The 19,829-nt window shown below is 55.8% G+C and overlaps 1 protein-coding gene across 1 annotated transcript; it reads left to right on the top strand.

The window, feature by feature from the left end:
- Positions 1-19: 19 nt before the first annotated feature.
- On the top strand, positions 20-15,905 carry MYBL2 (MYB proto-oncogene like 2). Its single transcript, XM_035548404.2, has 14 exons — positions 20-208; positions 893-986; positions 2,124-2,195; positions 2,573-2,665; positions 4,644-4,864; positions 5,024-5,180; positions 5,944-6,213; positions 7,026-7,412; positions 9,086-9,225; positions 9,931-10,030; positions 10,714-10,827; positions 11,399-11,515; positions 12,930-13,076; positions 15,124-15,905. The coding sequence occupies exons 1-14, from the start codon at positions 189-191 to the stop codon at positions 15,250-15,252; spliced, it is 2,061 nt and encodes a 686-aa protein (XP_035404297.1). The 5' UTR covers positions 20-188; the 3' UTR covers positions 15,253-15,905.
- The last annotated feature ends 3,924 nt before the right edge of the window (positions 15,906-19,829 follow it).

Here is a 19,829-nt window from a genome sequence, read left to right as displayed (position 1 = left end):
CGGACACGCGTGGGGGGCGCCCTCCCGCGCGCGCCTCTTTGTGAGGCGGCGGCGCGCAGGCGCGGCCCGGCCCCGCGCGGGGGGGGGCCGCCGTTGGCGCGAGATAGGAAAAAAAAAAGAGGGAAAAAGGGGAGGAAAAAAAAAAAAAAGTAAAAACCGAGAGCCGCCGGGCCCGGCCCGAGCCCGCCATGGCGCGCCGCAGCCGCGGGTGAGTGGTGCCCCCCGCCGTGTCCCTGTCCTCCTCCCCCCCCCCCCGCCCCGTGTCCCTGTGGGGGCCGCCTTCCCGCCGGGCTCGGGGAGCGGCCTGCTGCTGCTGGCACGGGCGGATGGACGGACGGACGGACCCGCCGACGGACAGAGGGACCGGGCCCCCCCCCGCCCGCCCGGGGTCCCTCGGCGGCGTGGCGTGGGTCTATGAGGGGGAATTGGGGAGGGGGGGGGGAGATGGGGGGGGGAGGGAGGTGGGGGGGGGAGGGAGGAGGGGGGGGGGGGAGATGGGGGGGATGAGGGGGGAATGTGAGGTAAATGGGGGGAATGTGGGGCAAATGTGAGGTAAATAGGGGATCTGGGCCTGGGTTTTGTCCCCTTGTTGGCAGCACGGTGACAGCGGCTGCCTGCTGCTGCTGCCTCCCCCCACCCCGAGGAGGGGAGCGGTGCCAGCCCCTGGGCACGGCCCTCACGCAGGGACAGGGGCTGGGAGAAGCCCCCCGACTCCTTGGTGAGTGGCAAAGCGCGGGCTGGGGTCTGCAGGGTCCCCTCCGCTGCCTGGGGAAGGCCTGAGGTGACAGGGCTCGGCTCAGGGTGGGCGTCTGGAGGGGGGTCTGGGGCTCTGCACGCCGCGGCCGCTCCCTCCGCTGCGGTTCCCTCAGCAGCACCCTGTTTGTTTTGGCAGCGAGGACCAAGATGAGCTGCACTGCCAGGACACCGACTCGGACGTGCCGGAGCAGCGGGACGGCAGGTGCAAAGTCAAGTGGACGCAAGAGGAGGTGAGTGAGAGCCTGGCGCTCACCGAGGGCAGGTGTTTGGGGCAGGCTGCTGGCGTGGCTCCTGCAGCTGTGCTCCTCCACTCCAGTCCTCACCCGCTGGCTGCAGCCCCAGCTTGCGTTGTCTCGCTGCTGGAGAAGGCTGTGTGCCTGAGGTCTTAGTGAGAAGAAGCTCAGGTGAGTTTGAAGTACAGCCTGGAGAGCAAGGGCTCTCACTGCTTCCACACCTCAGCCTTGAGTGAGGCGTCTGCTGCCTGTAGCTCTCTAGTGGGGCCCTGGAGGATGGCCGAGGTCTTCAGTGAGCTGACTCACACAGTGGACGTGCCCTCCCTTTTCTGCAGCTAAAGCAGGGAATGTTGAGACTGTTAGGGTCGTGGCTTAGTTGTTCTGGCTGAAAGCCTGAAACTGAAGGGGTGTTTTCTGCCGTCCTCCCACTTCCTCCATAATCCTTGTGTTTTGTGTGAAAACTACAAAATGTTCTATCACCCTTGGAGGCTGAACATGTGTGAGAGTGGTCTTTGTGCAGAGATCAGAGCCTTAGGCTCCTGTTGGACAGGGAATTATTTCTTACCTTTGACCATCCAGAACACACAGGGAAGGAAGCCTGTAGCAGGCTTTGTGTGAGCGGTAAGAGTAGGCAAACCTGGGCTGTGACAGGGTGTACGAGAGAGAAGATGTAGAGACTCTCAGCGCAGGAAAGCAGTAGGCTGTCTGGCCGGTGGTGATGCACTTCCAACAGTTGGTTCTCTTGGCCAGGCAAAAACAGTGTCCGAGTTGGGAGATGGGCTGCCTGGTCAGGGGCGTACCGGGGCTGGATAAGCCCTGGCCATGTAGTTTGAGCCAAACTGCCCTGGGATGGAGATGAGGTGGGCCTGGGTGTGACCACAGCGACTGAGCTCATGTTCTGTGCTCAGCTCTTGTTGTGCGCACCCTCGTTCAGAGCCCTGAACCAAACAGCTGGGCTCCATGCACCAAGGTGCTGCGAAAGGACAGTGAGAGCCACGTTCCTCCCCGTAATGCAGACATACACACCTTGACAGTTAAAAATACCTAGATTGTTCTTGATGCTGTCAGCCCAGGAGTGCCTGTGGCATGTTTTGCCTCAGTGTATGTGAAAGTGGATGTCTTTGTTCTTTGCAGGATGAGCAGCTGAAGATGTTAGTAAGACATTATGGGCAGAATGACTGGAAGTTCCTGGCCAGTCACTTTCCTGTAAGTGACCCCTTGCCCGGTTGGGAATCGTAGTGTTTGCATGTTGTTTCTTGTGCTCAGGGCGCTGGTTCTCTGCGTGCAATGCCTTTTGCAGTGGGGCTCTGTTCTGTGGCTGCTACTGTCAAAGAAATCGGTGCTCCTTCAGGGCAGGGAGACATTTCTTGCTTAGAGGACTTTCAAGGGCACGTCTATTGGAGCTGGGACGAGAAACTGAGGTTCCTGTCCCTGTCTCCCATGCCTAGTGCCCTAGTCACAGTATGCGTTCTCTGTGCACCTGCAGGTTTTCCAGGGGGCAGGCTGTGTGTGTGGGGAATGCTGTTACAGGGCCTTGTGGAGCCTCCAGTCTGATGTACGGCTACTCTGATTCCTTTCCCCAGAACCGCAGCGACCAGCAGTGCCAGTACCGGTGGCTGAGGGTGTTGAATCCAGATTTGGTTAAGGGCCCTTGGACCAAAGAGGAGGACCAAAAGGTAAGTCCAGGAAGGACAGGGTCTGAGCTGTGACCCTCCGTGGAGAGGGCGGAGGTGTCAGACCCGCAAGTCTTCCCTGAAAACAGTGGGTGGTTCTTCCCAGTGGTGGTACCCACAAGAGCAGTACTCTGAGCTGTTCTGAGCAGCCTAACGCAGCTGTGGTCGTGATGAGCAGAAGCAGCTCTAGGCCTCTTCAGCTAAAGCATAGAATGGCTTGGCTTGGAAGGGACCTCAGAGATCACCTGACTCCAACCCCCTGCCGTGGGCAGGGACACCACCCGCTGCGTCAGGTTGGCCAAGGCCCCGTCCAGCCTGGCCTTGAACACCCCCAGGGATGGGGCACCCACAGCCCCTCTGGGCAGCCTGTGCCAGGGCCTCACCGCCCTCTGAGTGAAGAGGCTGCTCCTAAACACTCTCTGTTTCACACTGTGCTGCTGTAGTAGGCTGGCAAGGGAGAGAGCAGAAAAGGGAATTAATTCATCCAGCTGCTGGTAGATTTCTGCCTGACCTGGCCACGCTGGGCCTGAGAGAAAATAAAACTGGCTTTTTGTGTGCCACAGTAGACAGCCTAAAGCGGATCTCTGATACTGGCCAGGTGAATTGTGACTTCTGAGAGTGCTCCTCTCTGCTGATTCGGGAGTGAACCAGGAGTGGCTAGCTTAGACACACATCATCTTTATGTGCCTAAGAAAATTTGAAAATAATTCCTAGTCATGTGCTTTCTGGTGCAAGATTTCCTAGTTTATCAGTTTTTCTGCAACGCTTCTGCTCTCCCATTTCTTTCCGTTTTGCTCCTGCTACAGGCTGTTGTGGTCCCTTCTGCAGCCCAGGCTTCCTATCCACGTGTTACATCAAACGCTTCTTGAGGACGCTTATCACGATGCCCTCCCACCTTCCGACAGCAGAGCAGCTGCTGCCTGCTCTCCCCTTGCCGTGTCGTGTCCCAACTGCCACGCAACTTATTCTTGATGCTCCCTACCGTCGTGGCGGGGCTGGGCTCCAGCTTTCTCCTGCTCAACCTGAAACAGCCTAGAGCTTTTCTCTGCAGCCTCTCCAGCTCCTTGGAGTGTGCCGCATCTCGGTATCTTTGGCCTGTTTGTCTGCCCCGGACAGTCAGTCTGCAGCAGGGGTGTTAGTTACGAACCCTGTGGGTATGATCCGTGAGCCGCCTGCTACCAGCGCCTCTCAGCTAAGCTCAGCTGGGCAGGGTGAAAATGCCCCTTTAGAGCCGTCTGGCCTCCTCTGTAAGATTTTGGCAGGCTCGGTGTTGCAGGCAGCAGGTTATGTTGTAGCGATTTGCCCCCACTGTTGCCTGGATGTATTTCAGGGCAACCAGAACAGGTTCCCCTCCCAGAAACGTTTGCAGTGGACCTCAGGCAGAAGCGACAAAGCCCTAGGTGAAGGGGAAGTAGCAAATTGGATGGCTTTTAGGTGAATATTGCCCATTTCTGCTTTGGAGCTTGCACTGTGCGTCCTGATGTTAGCGGAGCATGTAGCTGTGGGCCCTGGCGTGTCCTGAGGGTGGCACCCTCTGTTACAGGGGGGCTGCGCCACGCTGTCCCTGCAGGCAGAGCAGTGTGGAGCTGATGGGGACTCCCTCCACGCAGCCAAGGTCTCGGGAGGAGGGAGGGCAGAGGAGCCTTGGAGCATGCCTGTGGGACTTGACGCTTGCTCTGCACCCACTGCGCCTGCCCGTCTCCATCCCAGTTCTCTGTGAGCTGTCGCCTGCGTTCATAGGTGTCGTGTGGCAAGGGGGCTGCACGAGAACAGCCTCCTTCAGAAACACGGCTAGATTTTGCTCACAGAAGTGTTCAGCTGACTATCAGTGCTGGATCCCTCCAGCTTTTTTCCTAAGGGGTCCTTCTCTGTCTGCCCCTACCCGGTCCCCACAGAGGTGAAAAGCAAAGCCTGACGATGACTGTATTGACCCTCCCCTCCTTTGTTCCATTCCCCTATTTCCCTCCCGCTCTTTTCAAAGGTAATTGAACTGGTTAAAAAATATGGCACCAAACAGTGGACTCTGATAGCCAAGCACCTGAAAGGGCGGTTAGGGAAGCAGTGCCGGGAACGCTGGCACAACCACCTGAACCCTGAGGTGAAGAAGTCCTCGTGGACAGAGGAGGAGGATCGCATCATCTTTGAGGCCCACAAGGTCCTGGGGAATCGCTGGGCTGAGATTGCCAAGCTGCTGCCTGGCAGGTAGGACCTCTTTGCTCACTGGTACCTTCACAGCTGGGTGGCCGGCGGAGATCCATGTGCTGGGCTCACCAGCTGGGGCTGGGGAGCTCCCGGGAGCTCTTAGGTGTGCTTTAAAGCTGTGCTTAACGGTGGTTTTGTTTTCTTCTGCTTGCTTTGCAGGACCGACAACGCTGTGAAGAATCACTGGAACTCCACCATCAAGCGGAAGGTGGACACGGGCGGCTTCCTCAGCGAAACGAAGGAGTCCAAGCCTCTGTACTTGCTCGTGGAGGTGGATGACAAGGAGAGCCAAAGTGGATCGAGAGCTGGGAGCCAGGTACTGCAGCAGCACGTGGGCACTCGGGTCTGTCCTCAGCTCTGCTGACGTGCGTCAGAGCAGTTCAGCCACCCTTCTGCTGCCCCTAAAGCTGCCTTCACCACAGCCTGGTGTCTGTGTAGAGTCCGTGCCTTCCCCCGGCCTTCTCCAAGACACTGACTCTTGACAGATCTCCCCCTCCGGGAGCTAGAGGTATAACGTGTGCCCGAGCGTGTTATCCAAGTGGAGGACAGCAGGCTGCTGGTGCTGTCGTTATCTTGCCACCCCCAGCGTCAAGGCTGTTGGAGAGTCTGAAGATGTTTTTTTGGCTCCATTGTGCTGTTGCTGGTGGGAGAGGCTGCTCCAGACAGCGCAGTGAGGGGGGCGTGGAGAAGAGGTGTTGTGTTCCCTTCCCCTAAAGCGGAGAGCGGGGATGACACGTAATTGTTTGCGTGAAGAAAGCATGCAGTTTTTAAGGGTGGGCTCTCGGGAAGTAGGAAATGCAGAACTGCTGCTACCTGCTCAGCCTTCATTTGACTTCCCCCGAGATGCTGTTGAGAGGAATATTCAAGCTTCCGTGCCTATTAGGTTGGATAGAGTCCTGTTTCAGGTGGTGTACGGGACAGAGCGGGGAGGGAGAACAGGGATGTGAGACGAGCCAAATGGTTGGTATGAAACAGGAGGAGATGAATGGGTCCCAGGATCTGTGCTCTCGTCCCCAGGCCTTGACCTTGTTTGCTCGCTTCCTGCTAACGGCTGGGCTTTCTTTCTTGTTTGTGAGAAGAGCGTCCTGCCGAACTGGCCGGTCGATGTCTCTGAAATAAAGGAAGAGGACGTCAGTGACGAGGAGGTGACGGGCCTGCAGGAGCTGCCCTCGGAGCTGCCAGCTGCTGACCTGGCAGAGCACAACGGCGAGGGGACCCCAGATGACATGGTGCCTGAGGAGGACCCGGCGTGCGTCCCGTCTCCGTACAAGTGGGTTGTCGAAGCTACCAACTACTTGTGCCCGACGTCTGTGCCCGCCTTCAGTGAAGCTCTGGACATGATTGAGTCTGTAAGTAACACACCCTTGCTCCTCTGGCTAATGGAGGGTGGCTGTGGTAGGGCCCGATTTCCACACCGTTCCCGTTGAGTGAACTTGCTGCGTCCCCTTGCTCATCGCCATGGGCGTCCTGAGCAGGGCTGGGGGGATTCCTTTAGGCTCGCCTTCGGCTCGATGGCAGCACAATGCTCTGGTGATGTATAAAAGGGCAATGTCCCTGCAGCCGGGTTTATGAGATGATTATCAGGGAGAGATTCACTTTGCAGGTGTAAAGGAGATCAAAGACTGTGCCCAAGGCTTAATGGCCCACTTGCGGGTCCTTAGAGGCCTGCCTGTAGGGTAGTTCGGGTATTGATGGGGCTGAGCTGTGACGGGGTCTGGCTGTTTTTAATCTGGTTCCAGCAGGGCGCTTTACGGCAGGGCCCTGTCTGCACGGCATTGCTGTGACCAAGCCTGTAGTTTGGTGTCAGTTGTGTCATTCAGCCCCTGTCCCAGCCACTTCTGGTTTGTCCCCTGTGTGCAGATGCAGCTGTAAGTGCAGCTGTGCTGTGAACTGAGCTGAGAAACCAAGGTAGCATAAATAGAAAAAACTGCCCCGTGCAAACAACGGCTTTCAGCTGGATCAGTTCCCTGCCCTGGCTCCCAGCTGTGCTGACGGCAGAGGGGAGGAGGGCTTGAGCTCTCCTCTAGCCAGGCTCCTTGCAAAAGCTGCCGCGGTCTCACACACCTGCTTATTTCACCTCCTGGTTGATCTCCGCATCTGCACCGCTCAGCTGCTCAGCCTTCCTCCCCGGGCGGTTGCTGAGGGCTTCCTCTGTGTGCAGGACCCAGACGGGTGGTGTGACCTGACCCAGTTTGACCTGCCCGAGGAGCCCTCCGCTGGCGGCAGCAGCAGCAGCAACAGCCCCGTGAGGCAGACGCCCAGCAAGCCAGCGCCGTCCCTGCCCAACGTGACCGAGTACCGCCTGGACGGCCACACCATCTCCGACCTGAGCAAGAGCAGCAAGGGGGAGCTCATCCCCATCTCCCCGCACGCAGAGGTGAGCTTTGGCACGCCGCCCTCCGTGCTGAAGAGGCAGAAGAAGAGGAAGATCTCCCTCTCCCCCGTCACGGAGAACGCCCCCAGCACCAGCCTCTCCTTCCTCGACTCCTGCAACAGCATGACGCCCAAGAGCACCCCTGTCAAGACGCTGCCCTTCTCTCCATCTCAGGTATGGAGCAACGGCACAGGCCAGCCCGTGCTCCTCTGCGCGGGCTTGTTTGTGACCCAGTAAGCATGTCAGTACTTCATCTGCTTGCCCCAGTGCTGTGTGTTCCCCTCAGCTCTGCCAGCTTTGTGTTTCTCCTCCCTGGGACGAGGCAGTGCCAGTGCCCGGGGTGTGCGCGCCTTCCCGGTAAAGCAAGGTGCAGGGCTGCCTTCCGGCACTGCTTGTCTCCAGCGCTGCCCTTTCCCTGGGAGCAGCAGCCCGCGTTGGCCTCAGCAGGAGCACTTGCAGCACAGGGGCAAGCCCTGCTGGCCTGAGCCATGGACAGGGCCTCTGCAAGGACGGAGCAGCACCGTGCAGATCCACGCCTGCCTGCTGCAGGGGAGAGCGTGGTGCTTCTGTCTCTGGGCTGCTCTGTGCAGGGCATGACTGCCCTGGCAGGGGGGTGGCGGTGTGGCAACAGTGCGGGTGGCTGTCTCGGGGTATTTCCAGTTAAATCATCCGCCTGGGCTGGGCAGCGCATGCTGGTGCACGTCTCTGAGTTGCTGTGCTTGGGAAAATGCTGCTGGGCCTTATCTTTGTTGCAAAACAAACTCAGAACGGTTCCGTTTTACCATCGTTCTTACAACGTCTGCACACGTGCGTGCATGGTTTCCCAAAAAACACCTTGCTGGAGCACTGCGGCGTTCAAACGCCCTGACTTGTGCGTTGATGTGGTGGAGTTCTGCCTGTAAAACAGGATAAGTCACCCAGCACAGCTCCCACAGCTGCTGTCGTTCAGAACCCATCTCCCTGTGCCACTCGCTGGCTAAGCCTTCCGAGCCCTTGTATTTCTGCTGTTTCTGCAGCCCTTGGTGGCACGTGGGAGAGCACCACAGGCCACTGACACCCAGGTTCAGGTGGCCCTTGAATGCAGGGCCAGCAAGAGCAGGGAAATCGGAGTAGGGGCTGAAACGTGCAGTTCTGCAGAGTGAGAAGCTGAGAGGCCTGGAATCAATCCGGGAAGACAAACTGCATCTCCTGTCTCTCAGACTGAACTCCAGCCATCAGTGAACGTAACACAAACAGCTCTTCTCTCGCAGTAGGTTTTTGGGTACGAACCTCATTCCTTGTGGGAGGAAAGCTGTCATTTATTAGCTGTCATGAAATAAAATCCCAGCAGAGGTGAGGCAGTCAGTGGTTTTCTTTCAGTTTAGCTTGAGGACAGCTCAGTACAAAACCTGTCAGCTTTTACGCAGCCGGCAGGCTGTTGTGTTACTTGGACTGACCTTGTGTTTGCTGACCTGAGCTCAGAACAGAATTTTGGTGTGCAGGCAGTACGCCTCCTTCTCCACTTCTCTTGGCATTATCTGGACCAGTGCAAGCAGAGACCTCCCTCCACCTTGTAGCTGCCCGAAGTTGTATCTGCTTTTCCCTCTTGGGAACTGAATAAACTTCCTAGGTGTGAGGCACCTTCTGGCACCTTCATGCACGTGCCCACGTAGAGGACGGTGCCACAGTAAGTCCCAGCTCATACAAGAGTCGTCCTGGTTCCTTCTGGAACAGATCTGCCGGTGCCACTTGGTATGGGAGGGTTGTCCCTATATCAGGCTTTGTGCTTTGTTTAAGTAAAGATAATGACTAGTGATTTCACGTTAGGAAGTTTGACTGTGCGACTCTTTCTTTCCTGTGCTGTGCAGTTCCTAAATTTCTGGACCAAACAGGATACGCTAGAACTGGAGAACCCATCTCTGACCTCCACGCCTGTGTGCAGTCAGAAGGTGATTGTCACCACCCCTCTGCACAGGGACAAGACCCCTCTGCTCCAGAAAAACTCAGCGTAAGTCCTTTCTTTCTCCTCACCCATTCCCTGATACCTGAACGTCGTCCTTTCTCACACGTGAGTTTGATCCAAATCAAGCGTACCTCCCACGGTACTTGTACCGGCACCACCGAGAGAGTGGCAGGGCGGTCCGGGGATTTCCTGAAATCAGGGTCGTACCAGCCAGCTGAGGGAGGGTGGCCTGCACAGCGAGTGTTTTCTGTCTCCGCACGTCACTACGCTGGTGTGCGGAGGTGCTGGCTGTGGTTCCAAACCTGGCATGACCCGGAGCAGCTCCCACACCCCGGTGGTACGACCTGGCTGCTCGAAGTGGGTGCGCCCCAGGGACTTCCACTGGTCCGGCTGTGACGGGCACAAAGCCCCGGCTGGCCCCGAGGAGCTCCGCCAGCAGAAGCGCTGCAGAGTAGTGCTGGACTGCAGGGCTCTGCGATGCCTGGGTCACAGGCGTTGTACTGCTTTCTGACAAGGGTGCTGGAGCAGCATAGCTGGTATTTCTGAAGGACGTTTTCCCTACTAAAGGCTCCTCGGTGCCTGTTTGACCAGCTGATGCCCCAGGAATGCTCCAGCCAGGCAGACGGTTTCTGCTGTCACTGTGTGAGGCTCTGCAGGTGGCTCGGGTAATGAGAGGGTTTGGAAGGACGGGCTTTACAGAGTCGTTTATACCACGTTAAGCCTTTTTTTCCCCCTATTTTCCGCTGCCAGGTTTGTCACGCCAGATCAGAAGTATGTGGTGGACAACACTCCGCACACCCCCACGCCTTTCAAAAACGCCCTGGAGAAATACGGACCAATAAGGCCTCTGGTACGTAACAGACAGGTCTGCGGCTCGCTGCTGGCGGTGCTTTGCTCCCAGGACACGTGGTGGATACGAAAGGGGCGTGGGGTAGGTTGCAGCCGAGCTGTGAGCCAGCTGTCGTCTGTGCAGTAACAGGGTACGGTCTGGTAGTGCCAGGCTGAGATGAGAGGGATGAAGGAGACCTTGTCAGAGCGAATATGGCGTGGTGGGTAGCAGCAGGACTTCCAGCTCCTCTGCAGGACTTCCAGCTCCTCTGCAGAGCTGCCAAAATAGCAAAAACTGCCCCTGAGTCAGGCTGCAGTGGTGGGCTGCTGCTGAGCTTGAGGAAGAGCAAGGAAATGCTCTACTTTTGTGTCTGGGTCTCTGACATGGACTTAACACAGGTGCTGGGGGCTGGCAGCTTCAGTATGCCCCACCTTCGGTGCCCGCTGGTCTCTTGATGGCATATTTGGGATGTAGCTGGTCAGACATTCTCCCGTGTATGGAGATCTTGTAAATCTGTTAGGCTAATAGAAATCTCGTCATGTCTTTTCCTGCTGGGGAGTAAATACCTCGCAATGTCTGTCTTCCCACTGGGAGCTCCCGTGGGCTGCTCTGGCCCTATTGTCTGCGGAGGGAATACTAGGAAGTCTGTGCAGTGTACGGATGTTGACTGTCCTGTGCTCTGTCTTCCTGCCTCCTCACACCAGCCCCAGACTCCTCACCTGGAAGAAGACTTGAAAGAAGTTCTCCGAAGTGAGGCTGGCATCGAACTTATCATAGAGGACGACGTGAAGCCTGAGAAACAGAAGAGAAAACAAGGGGTGAGCTGGTTTAACATCCGGTGTCTGCTTTCGGGCTGTCCTGCGCTGTTGAGGGGTGTCTTTGCTGGTTGAGTTCATCCTACTGTTGATGCCAAAAAGCTTTTCAGCATGTGGCTGCTACCTTTTAGTCCCTGAGGCTGCTTATGTGCCTGAAGTTAAGACCTGCTTAAAATACTGCCAGCTGTGGCCTGGTTTATGCAGAACTCATGTCTGTGCTAGGAGATGCTGTCTCCTAACGTACAGGAGAGACTCGTGAAGCATTTGTGGCAAGCTGGGCTCCCCAGCGGCTGAGGACTGGTACACAAAGGCTCTTGGCTCAGTTGCCAAAGGTGTTGTGGCCTTCCCTTCCTGCTGGAAGGGGCTTTCCCTTCTAAATCAGTGGCTCTTGGTGCCGGCGAGGAGAGCCCTAGCAGCTGCTGTGCCCTGTGGTGGGGAAGGATGCAATACATCTTCCGGAGGTGCTGGTACAACACAGATGTGGGGTGACGTGGGCTTGCTCTGCACCCTGGCCCTTAGGATGGGAGGTCACTGAGTTGCTTCGTGCTGACACGTGTGTTTCTGTGTCTCCCAGCTGCGCAGGAGTCCCATCAAGAAGGTCCGGAAGTCGCTGGCCCTGGATATTGTGGATGAAGATATGACACAGAACGTGCCTGCCCTCCCCAAGAATATCTGTTTCAAAAGAACCCAGGTGAGGGGTGCTGGGAGCAGAGCAGGGAGAGGTCTGGCTGAAACGGGGCTGAGAGGTGACCTCGGCTGCTGAGCTGTTTTAGCAGGGGATCTCTGGGTAGGGATCTGGGCTGGCTGGATCTGTAATCCTTGTTCAGGATCCTCCACAAGCTTTCTGGAGAGCTGCGGGGGGAGGGTGCCTGCCCGAGAGGTTAGGATGGGTGTTTGGAAGGAACTGTCCAGAAGGCAGCAAGATGGGCTTGGTACCAATACCGTACTATTTCTCCTTGCTTGGCTGCCTGCAGAACCTGCTGCTCTGCTTCTCGCTGCTGTCAAGCTCTGCGTGTAGGTGAGGAAGCGAGGGGCTGTTCTAAATTTGTGTTCTCCAATACCAAAGCGCAAGCATTTCACCGACATGCCACACGCCCAGAACTCTAAACGTATTGTGGCCCTCTCCTTTCTCGTCCCGCCACATACGTTTGTTTGACCTCAAGAGTCTGGTTTAGTGAGCTGATCCTGCAGACCAGTATCAGAAGGGGAAGATAATCACTTGCTCTTGGCCACTTAGGCTCCCTAAATTGAGTAGCCAAGGGAGAGGATGAACCCTTGATGCAGCACTGTTGTGAGGAAGGAGGAAGCAGATGGCTCCTCTTCCACCAGCAGCTGTTCTGCAGCATCAGGCTGCTACTGAGAGCATTCCCAGGCGTCTGCGCTGCCCTGCGTCTCAGTGCTGCTGAAGCAGAGGGCTTATTCTGCTCCTCCAGCACTTCCCTGGGCTTGGCTGTAGGCTTCTTCCCACCACCACTGATGCTTTTGTTTGCTGACTTTAGTGACCGTGGGACCTCCAGCCCTTGAAAGCAACAGAAAGACTTCTTATTTTTTTTCTCCTGACAGTAGCAACTTAACATAGGGTCTACGGGGTCCAGAGCCCAGGCATGGTGTGGGACTGTAGGTGAAATGAATCGCAGCATGAAGGGGAAAACCACTAGGTGAATAGAAATCCTGGTGAAAAAGCTGCCTGCAGAAGTAGGTGCGAATTCCCTTCTCGTTTGACCACAGCCCCGCTGCTTTTCTGCCTGTGAGATGGGAGAAGCCTTACGTGCCCTCATCCCCAGAGCCCTCAGGCTGCCCTTGCCGAGGCTGGCCGTAGGGGTGAGAGGCACCTTCCTGCCTGGAGAAGACGAAGGCTGTATTTGAGCACAGCCACTTGTTTCTTGCATCATAGCCATTTGTGGTTTTTTCTTTCTCTGCAAGCCTGCCATGGTTAGTAAGCTCTCCAAAGGAACCCCGTGCAAAGCAGTGGTGGCTCGGCCACCTGCCTTTGAACACGTGGATGAAGTGGTGGATTTGTTAGCTGGCCTTTTGGCCAGGCCAAATAGCAGCACTGTTGGGGCAAACTGACTTCTTTCCTCATACAGTTTTCTCTCCCTTTGCAGCCTGTGAATTTCCTGTCGAGGTCCCTGAACCTTTCCTCCTCGAGCAGGAAGAACGACTGCGGCTTGCTCAACAGAGCCTTCGTGCAAGTGCAGTCCGAGAAAATGTCCTACAGGAAAATGCCAAGCCATTTCAGACCGCCGGCACCGGTAAGCCCTGCAGCCTCTCCTGCCCGTCGCCGGGTGAGCTGGTGCTGCAGCCCTTGTCCCTCCTCGGGACCAAGCTCAGGAGGAACACCGTGCGCTCTTGCGTGGGCGTCTGTACGCTGTCAGGTCTCTTTGCACCCAGCTCTGGGGATGCTGAACCAGTAGCGTCACACTACAGCTCCCTCCCCTCTCTCTGCAAGCCTGCCCTTCTGCTGGGGCTCAAAGCCCTGTGGCTCATCAGAACTGTGGCCTACGCAGCATGGTTGGCCCTGGATTTCCTCCTGGGAGCCCGCATCCTGTCCCAGTCCGGCAAGGAATTTAGATGAGGAACCCAGTAGTGAAGTAAACCTTCCTCTTCCCAGCGAGCACTCCTCGTGTGGACAGCAGCAGGTTAATCTCTTGTTTCTCTGACCATAGCAGCTCTGTGAGGTGCTATATAAGTGCTAAACAAAAAGGTACTTTCCGCCCCTGTGATTTTAGGGCATTTCTGAGTTGTGGTGAAGGCTGTGTGACGCAGGCAGCATAGGCTGCGTTTATCCTGCTGTTTACCTGAGCAGAGGCACTGCAGAGCTCCAGTGGATGCTGTTTTCTTGCCCCTCAAGCATACCCTGTGCTGAGGGGCTGGTGCCCTTATGGGTATTTGACTCTGTGGGGCATAAATGGTTTCTTGTGATCTCTGTAAAACCCCGGGGTATCAGCTGCTGTACTTGCAGGCAGAGTGCAGAGGTGTATCCCCACTTTGTTTGGGTACGGCGTCTGAGATGAGAAGGGCATGATTTTTGCAGGTATGTGCCTGGGCCAAATCATGAGAGCTCTCTGGTAGCTTGGATGAGGATGGAAGTACGTGTTTTCCCTGGTGAGGGGTGAAACTGCAGCTGGGGGCTGGTGTGGGGAGGGTTTCAGATCCCGGGAAGGGCTCAGGTGCAGTGTTGTCTTCTCAGAACGGCCTTGGCTCTGTCTTCAGCTAAACGCAGCATCCGTCCCTGGATTAGAGCTGTCTGTTGTGAAAGCTTTCTTCTGACAAATAAGTACTCCTCGGCCAGAGTAATTCCTTCCCCTTCTCAAAGTAAACCCTACTTAAACACTTCCATTTCTCCTCCTGTCCTAGGCAGGGTCGCACTGCTCTGAGTGCTAATAGATCCATATAAATAAAGCTCTGCAAGTGACTCGAGGGTGACGGAAAGGCAGCTTGGGCGGTGACAGAGTACAGGTGTGCAGTGAAATCCCATTGCCCAAAGACAGCCGAGCTGCCCGTGGTGTTCCTGGGCTCTTGGGATTTATTGTACCACCCTAGTGCTGCCAGCAGTGGCAGTTATTTATTATTCCCACTTAGCTGTGGGCTGAACCTAAATCAGCCCCAAAGCCGTGCTGTGGCTGTGTGGGGCGTTACTGTTAGCAAGCACTGCACGTCAAGCTCTGGTTCTTTGCAGTGCACGTGAGGGCATATTTCGAGTCCAGGGCACCGTACATCTTCTGGCTGCGTTTATCAGCGCGTTTGCAGAGGCTAGGAAAGCCAGAGCACCTCATGGGAGCCCCTCTTGCACACAGTGACTGAGGCCCACCTGGTTTTCAGCTCTTCCTGCGTGCTGGGAGGCCAGGCAGTGCTGAAGCTCCAGGCACCGATTACTGCTGAGGATGGGCGGTCTTTCTGCCCAGCCTAACCCTTCGAGGTCTGGGGCTGAGCAGCTCCTGTAGGAACCGAGCTGATTGGGAATAAACCCCAAAGCTGGTCCTGAATTCCTTTCGTCCCTCTGGGCTCCACGGTGAAGCTTAGTGGGGTTGTGCTTTGGGCTTTTGGTCTCAACTCGAGCAAGGGAAAGCCCTCAAGGGGTCCGTGGGTGGTTCTGCAACGGAGCACTTACTGGGAAGCTGCTGAATGTGGTCCCCGTGCTAGAGGTTCTGATTTTCCATTGGGTAGCAGGTAGTTTTATTTATTTTCACACGCTGTTTTAAAACAGGTGTTTGTCCCGCTAGGACATAAAGAGTAGGGTGCCCAGCCCCCTCCTCTCCCTTGACTGTGTTCTACACCTGCTTTCTCTTCCCTTCGTAGATGACCAGAGCTTGGAAAGCGGTGGCCTGCGGTGGAACTCGAGACCAACTCTTCATGCAGGAGAAAGCACGCCAATTTTTGGGCATGTTGAAACAAAGTCACACATCAAGGACCTTAATCTTATCATGAAGGATTGTTCTGCTCTTTTTATTTTATTTTTTAATTTTTTTTTTTATGAGTGGAGGGGAGGGAACCACAGAGGGGTGAGGAAAATGAAATCCTCTGCAAGGCCGTAGCCTGTAGGGGTGAATTTTTTCCCTCTGTTCCCAGGTAGATCTGCATTGTATTAAATTGGGCTAACTGCTGGCTAAAGTGTGGGATGCGAGTTCTGGAATCATTATGGAAAGGCAAACGAGGGAGGGGTGGAGAGCTGACAGCAGGAGCGCTCTGCAGGACCTGGGCTCTGCAGAAGCAGAAAGCTGCGCTCCGCCTTGGAGCCGCGCGGGCACTGGGCGCCGGACGCGGACCTTGTCGGCTGCCTGGATTCCGTGCTGCCTGCTCTGGTGCCTTGGGAATGGCTTTTGTTAAGGTTCCTGCACGCCTCACATCTCACTTCTGTCTTTCTCCAGGGGATGGAGAGGTTCTCCTGTGTGCCAGGACAGGGGAGGTGTTGTGCTCTCGGGGGGGCCGTGCTTTGGGGCGACCCGCAGTTGGAGCTGGCCGCCCGCTCCCCGCGGGGCTGCTTTGTGCCGCCGTGCTGCAGGGCGGGAGCAGCGGGTGCCTCTTCCCAGGGATGTGCTCCTCTTGAAATAAACGATGGTGCTAACAACGCCCTGCCTGACCCTGTCGTTCAGACTCGCTTCGACTCTGCCTTGGGGCCTCAGGACGCGCGGAGGGAGGCGGTGCTGTGCCAGGGTGGTGCCGGGTAGCACGCTGTGGACTGCAGCGTTTTGGGGGCTCCTGAGAAGGGGAGGGAGCGAGGAGGGGCAGCTCAGGGCGACTGCAGCCCTCGGGCAGCTGCTGGGTGCCGCTGGCCCAGAGGAGCCTCTGCAAACCTCGGCTCCTGGGCGGTGGTACCTGGCTCTGTGCCCCCTCGGGGCGGGGGGAGGCTGGTCCAGCTGACCGAAATGCTCAAAAATTAGAAACTGGTGGGGCTTAACGCTGGAGACTGGCCCTGTACGAGACCCGAGGGGCAGTGCTGCTGCTTACATGTGGTGTTTGAGATAGGCTGAGGTAACTGACGAGCAGAAAGGCTCAGGGCTTGTTACGGAGGCAGGAAAGGCAAGATAGCAGGAAACACATTTTTGTGTGGGATCTGTTTCCTGTGGGATTTCTTCTCCCCATGTGGGGGAGAAAGGGATGGCTTCTTCTCACCCCCAATAGTTTCATCGGTTTAGGAATATATTTTGCTACTTCATGGGAAGGTTAAAGAGTGGACGGAGGCTGCAGGGAGCGTGGGCTGGAGAAGAGCACGTGGAGCACCTGGCGGAGCAGAGCCTCTTCTGTCCTCCTTCCTTCAGGGGCCGGAGCCGTGTGGGTGCAGCCGTTGCGGTGAATTTTTCTTTTGATGTAGCCGAGGATGAAATGCGGCGATGAGAGCAGCACGCGACTGCAGTGGGAAGCCGCTGGAAACACTGACGAGCGGCTCGCTGGTCAGACTGGCGCACGAGCAGCTCTGTGAGAGTGCCGTTGGGTCTCTGTTGTGATGTGTTGTCCTTCGGGAGCCAGCAGCGGCCTCGTGGCAGATGTGCCTCGGGTGGGGGGCAGCACAGCAAGGGTGTCCGCGCACCCCTTCCCCTCTTCAGCAGGGCCACTCTCCGTAGTCCCTTTGCAGGCTGGACAAACAGGGGAGCGCTGTGTACGTCTTGTTTTAGGCTGTCGTTGACGTTGGAAATACAGAGCCAAAAAATCCTTGCTGACAAACTTGTTAATAAAACCTTAGATCCTGGGAAACAAGGGAGTGTTCAGAGCCTGGCTCATTTTTCATTTCTACAAGCTCTGGGCCAAAGCAAATCCATGAAGTCATTTTTATTTCTGTTTCTCAGTGCTGCAATGTTTGCTTTGGAAATACGGCTGGGACCACTTGTCTGAAAGCCTGGCTGTGGCTCTTTGAATTTTCTTGTTATTTTAACAGAAATCATCATCAAACCATCCATCCCTGTTTGGTTTCGGGGGGCGAGGGGAGAAGCAGCCTTTGGGCACCTCCCAGATATTTTTTTCCTGATTGTCTTGGACACATCCCAAGCTGATTCTTATTTTCTTTCAAGCCCTTAGCGTTGTGAATTTTGATTGAGATCATCCACAGAACTGCTCTCCGTGAGGATTGCCTTGTCCCAACGACTCTGCCGCGTGGCCCGAGCTCCGGCATCTCCGAATGGCTTTTGGCTTTCCTCTGCGGGCACAGAGGACGCTGCTCTCTGGGTTTAGAGGTCTTGCTCATTCCTGTCCTGGGTGTCTTTTAAAATAATATTAAAAAAAAAAAAATTGCATTTGCTTTCCTGTGCTGACGTGAGCTGAGAGTGGGTGCTGCCAGCCGCCACTGCAGGATAAATCAGCGCACGAACCTGGCGCGTTCGTTTCAGAGCTGCCCCTAAATTAAAGGATTATGAGGCTGAGAAGTATTAACTGCTACCCTAACGCTGTAAATCCAAATGGAGCTGGGTGTCCTGCTTTGTAGATGGCTTATTAAGAAAGATCGAGGGGCGGAAAAATAGAGAGGAAAATGAGTAAAGCTAGCATGCTTAATGAGTAAAGAGACAATTAGCTTTTAATTGGAAAATGGAGCTCCTTGCGTGGATGTTCCCAGCCCGCCTTGGTCATCCTTGGACCTGGGGCCGCTGCTGTGCAGCTGGGGAAAAAAGCCAGACTTGCTTTAATTCAGATGCTCCGGTTCATTTCCAGTAAAAACCAGTTCAACTCCCCCCTGGCTGCCTGGGCCCACTGGGGCAGCTCTGGGCAGGGTGGCTCGGAGATGGGGATTCCTCTGTCCCGCGGCGCTGGTCCCAGCAGTGTCCCCGGGGCTGCTGTCCCTTCGAAGTCTCTGCAGCAGTGCGGCCACCTTGGGCCACACAACCCTCATTCACAGAGACCTGGAGATTTAATTCAGCTTTAAATGAAAGACCAGAAAGGCAGTGTCCCAGGAGGCGTGGTGCTGGAGGGGATTTCTTCCCCTCTGCAGCCCTGCTGCCTGGAAAGGTGTAAAACCACAGGGCGCTGTGGGGTTTTTTTTTCAGCTTTGTATTTGCTTTGGGTTTTGCGTTCCTGACTTGAGGCAGATGCCACCCTTGTTCGAGTCCGGGCGTGGAAAAGGGATTGATTGTAGCGGGCTGAGAGGGGAATACCAGAGCTGGCGCTCCTGGGGTGACGGCAGTGCTCAGACTGCCGCCGGGACATCGTGTCCAGCCAGGACAAGCCCTGGAAAAGCTGAGGAGAGCAAAAATGTCAGGGTAAGGAGAAAAAAAGAGGGCAGTAAGACTTTTAATTGCCAGGGTCTTTTGGGGGTGGACCTGGGTAGGCAGCATGGCCCATGGATGCCGGTGGCCACCAAAGGGCTCTCAGGTCCAGGCCTCGTTCCTGCTGGCCAGGGGTGTCGCGGTTTGTCCTGTGCTGCAGCGAGCAGCACCTTGGGTAGGGGGGGACCCTTGGTGCAACCTGCTGCTTGCAGAGAGCTCGTCCCTGCGTGCAGATGAGGAGGGATGCAAAAGGTCTTTTCTTCCTCTTTCGGGTATTACCTGTAACCAAAGGAATTATATTTTATGCAAGTACACAGCAGATGCGGTGCTGCCAGAGAGCCTGAACTGCGTGCTGATCTCTGCACAGCACACGTCATCCATGGAACCTGGGCAGGGCTGAGTTACCCTGGCGTTGGAGGGGGAAAAAAGATAGAATTTCCTATTGGTGGCTAAATCTGACTTGCACACCTCCAGTGGCTGCAGGAAGGGCAGCTGTGTTAGACCCCAAATGGGATCTTGCGATGGAAAAAAGCCTGGGGGCAACAGGGGGGAGCTGGGTGGGTGGGGGACTCAGCATCACGCTGCTTCGGCCCCAGGGATCGCTCAAAGCAGCGCTGTGCCTCCCCTCCCGCCCTGCTTGGGTTATTTATTGATGTTATTTCCCACGTGCCTTTTTTTTTTTTTTTTTGACGCTCTAACCTGTGGGTTTAGAGGCTTAGGAAATTAAAAGGACAATTTTAGGCTGGGAGATACATGCTGAGGATTAGCTGAGTAGCTCCTGGATTTTGAGGGAGCTGGAGACCACTCAAGTTAAGGCTGGCTGTAACCAGGCAGGAAGCTAATTGTACTTTGCAAAGTGCAATCTTTTTCCCCCTGTTTCTGGACCAAGGAAAGTGCGATTTCTCATCTCTGCTAGTTGAGAATAATGAAAAGTTTAAAAAATGGCGCAATGTCAGGGAAAACATTTTTCTGTAGGAGCTGAAGGGATCACAGTGAAGAAACGTGTTTTCATTTGGAAAACACTAGAAAAAAGAAACCTGGGGGTATTGGAAGCCCCTGCTGTAACAAGCCTCAGCACAAGTGCCTGCAGGATGAGCTCCATGCAGCTGCGGAGGTGAGCGCTGCCGGAGAGCCTGGCTGCCATCCGCTGGGCGCTGACGGGCACGCAGCAGATGGGGTTTGGGTCTTTAAATACATATTTTTCTTCATAGGGAGGCTGCTTTAGTGTTTATGGGGGGGGGTTATTTGTAAATGTGTTACTTGTGCCTTGGGCAAAGACGCGGGCAGCACCTCACTGCTCCAGCGCCTTGTGGC

This window comes from Cygnus atratus, chromosome 16 (genome assembly GCF_013377495.2).
Source record: "Cygnus atratus isolate AKBS03 ecotype Queensland, Australia chromosome 16, CAtr_DNAZoo_HiC_assembly, whole genome shotgun sequence".
NCBI classification, from domain to species: domain Eukaryota; kingdom Metazoa; phylum Chordata; class Aves; order Anseriformes; family Anatidae; genus Cygnus; species Cygnus atratus.
Note: the sequence above shows the minus strand (reverse complement) of the source record. Positions and strands in the feature narration are given on the sequence as shown.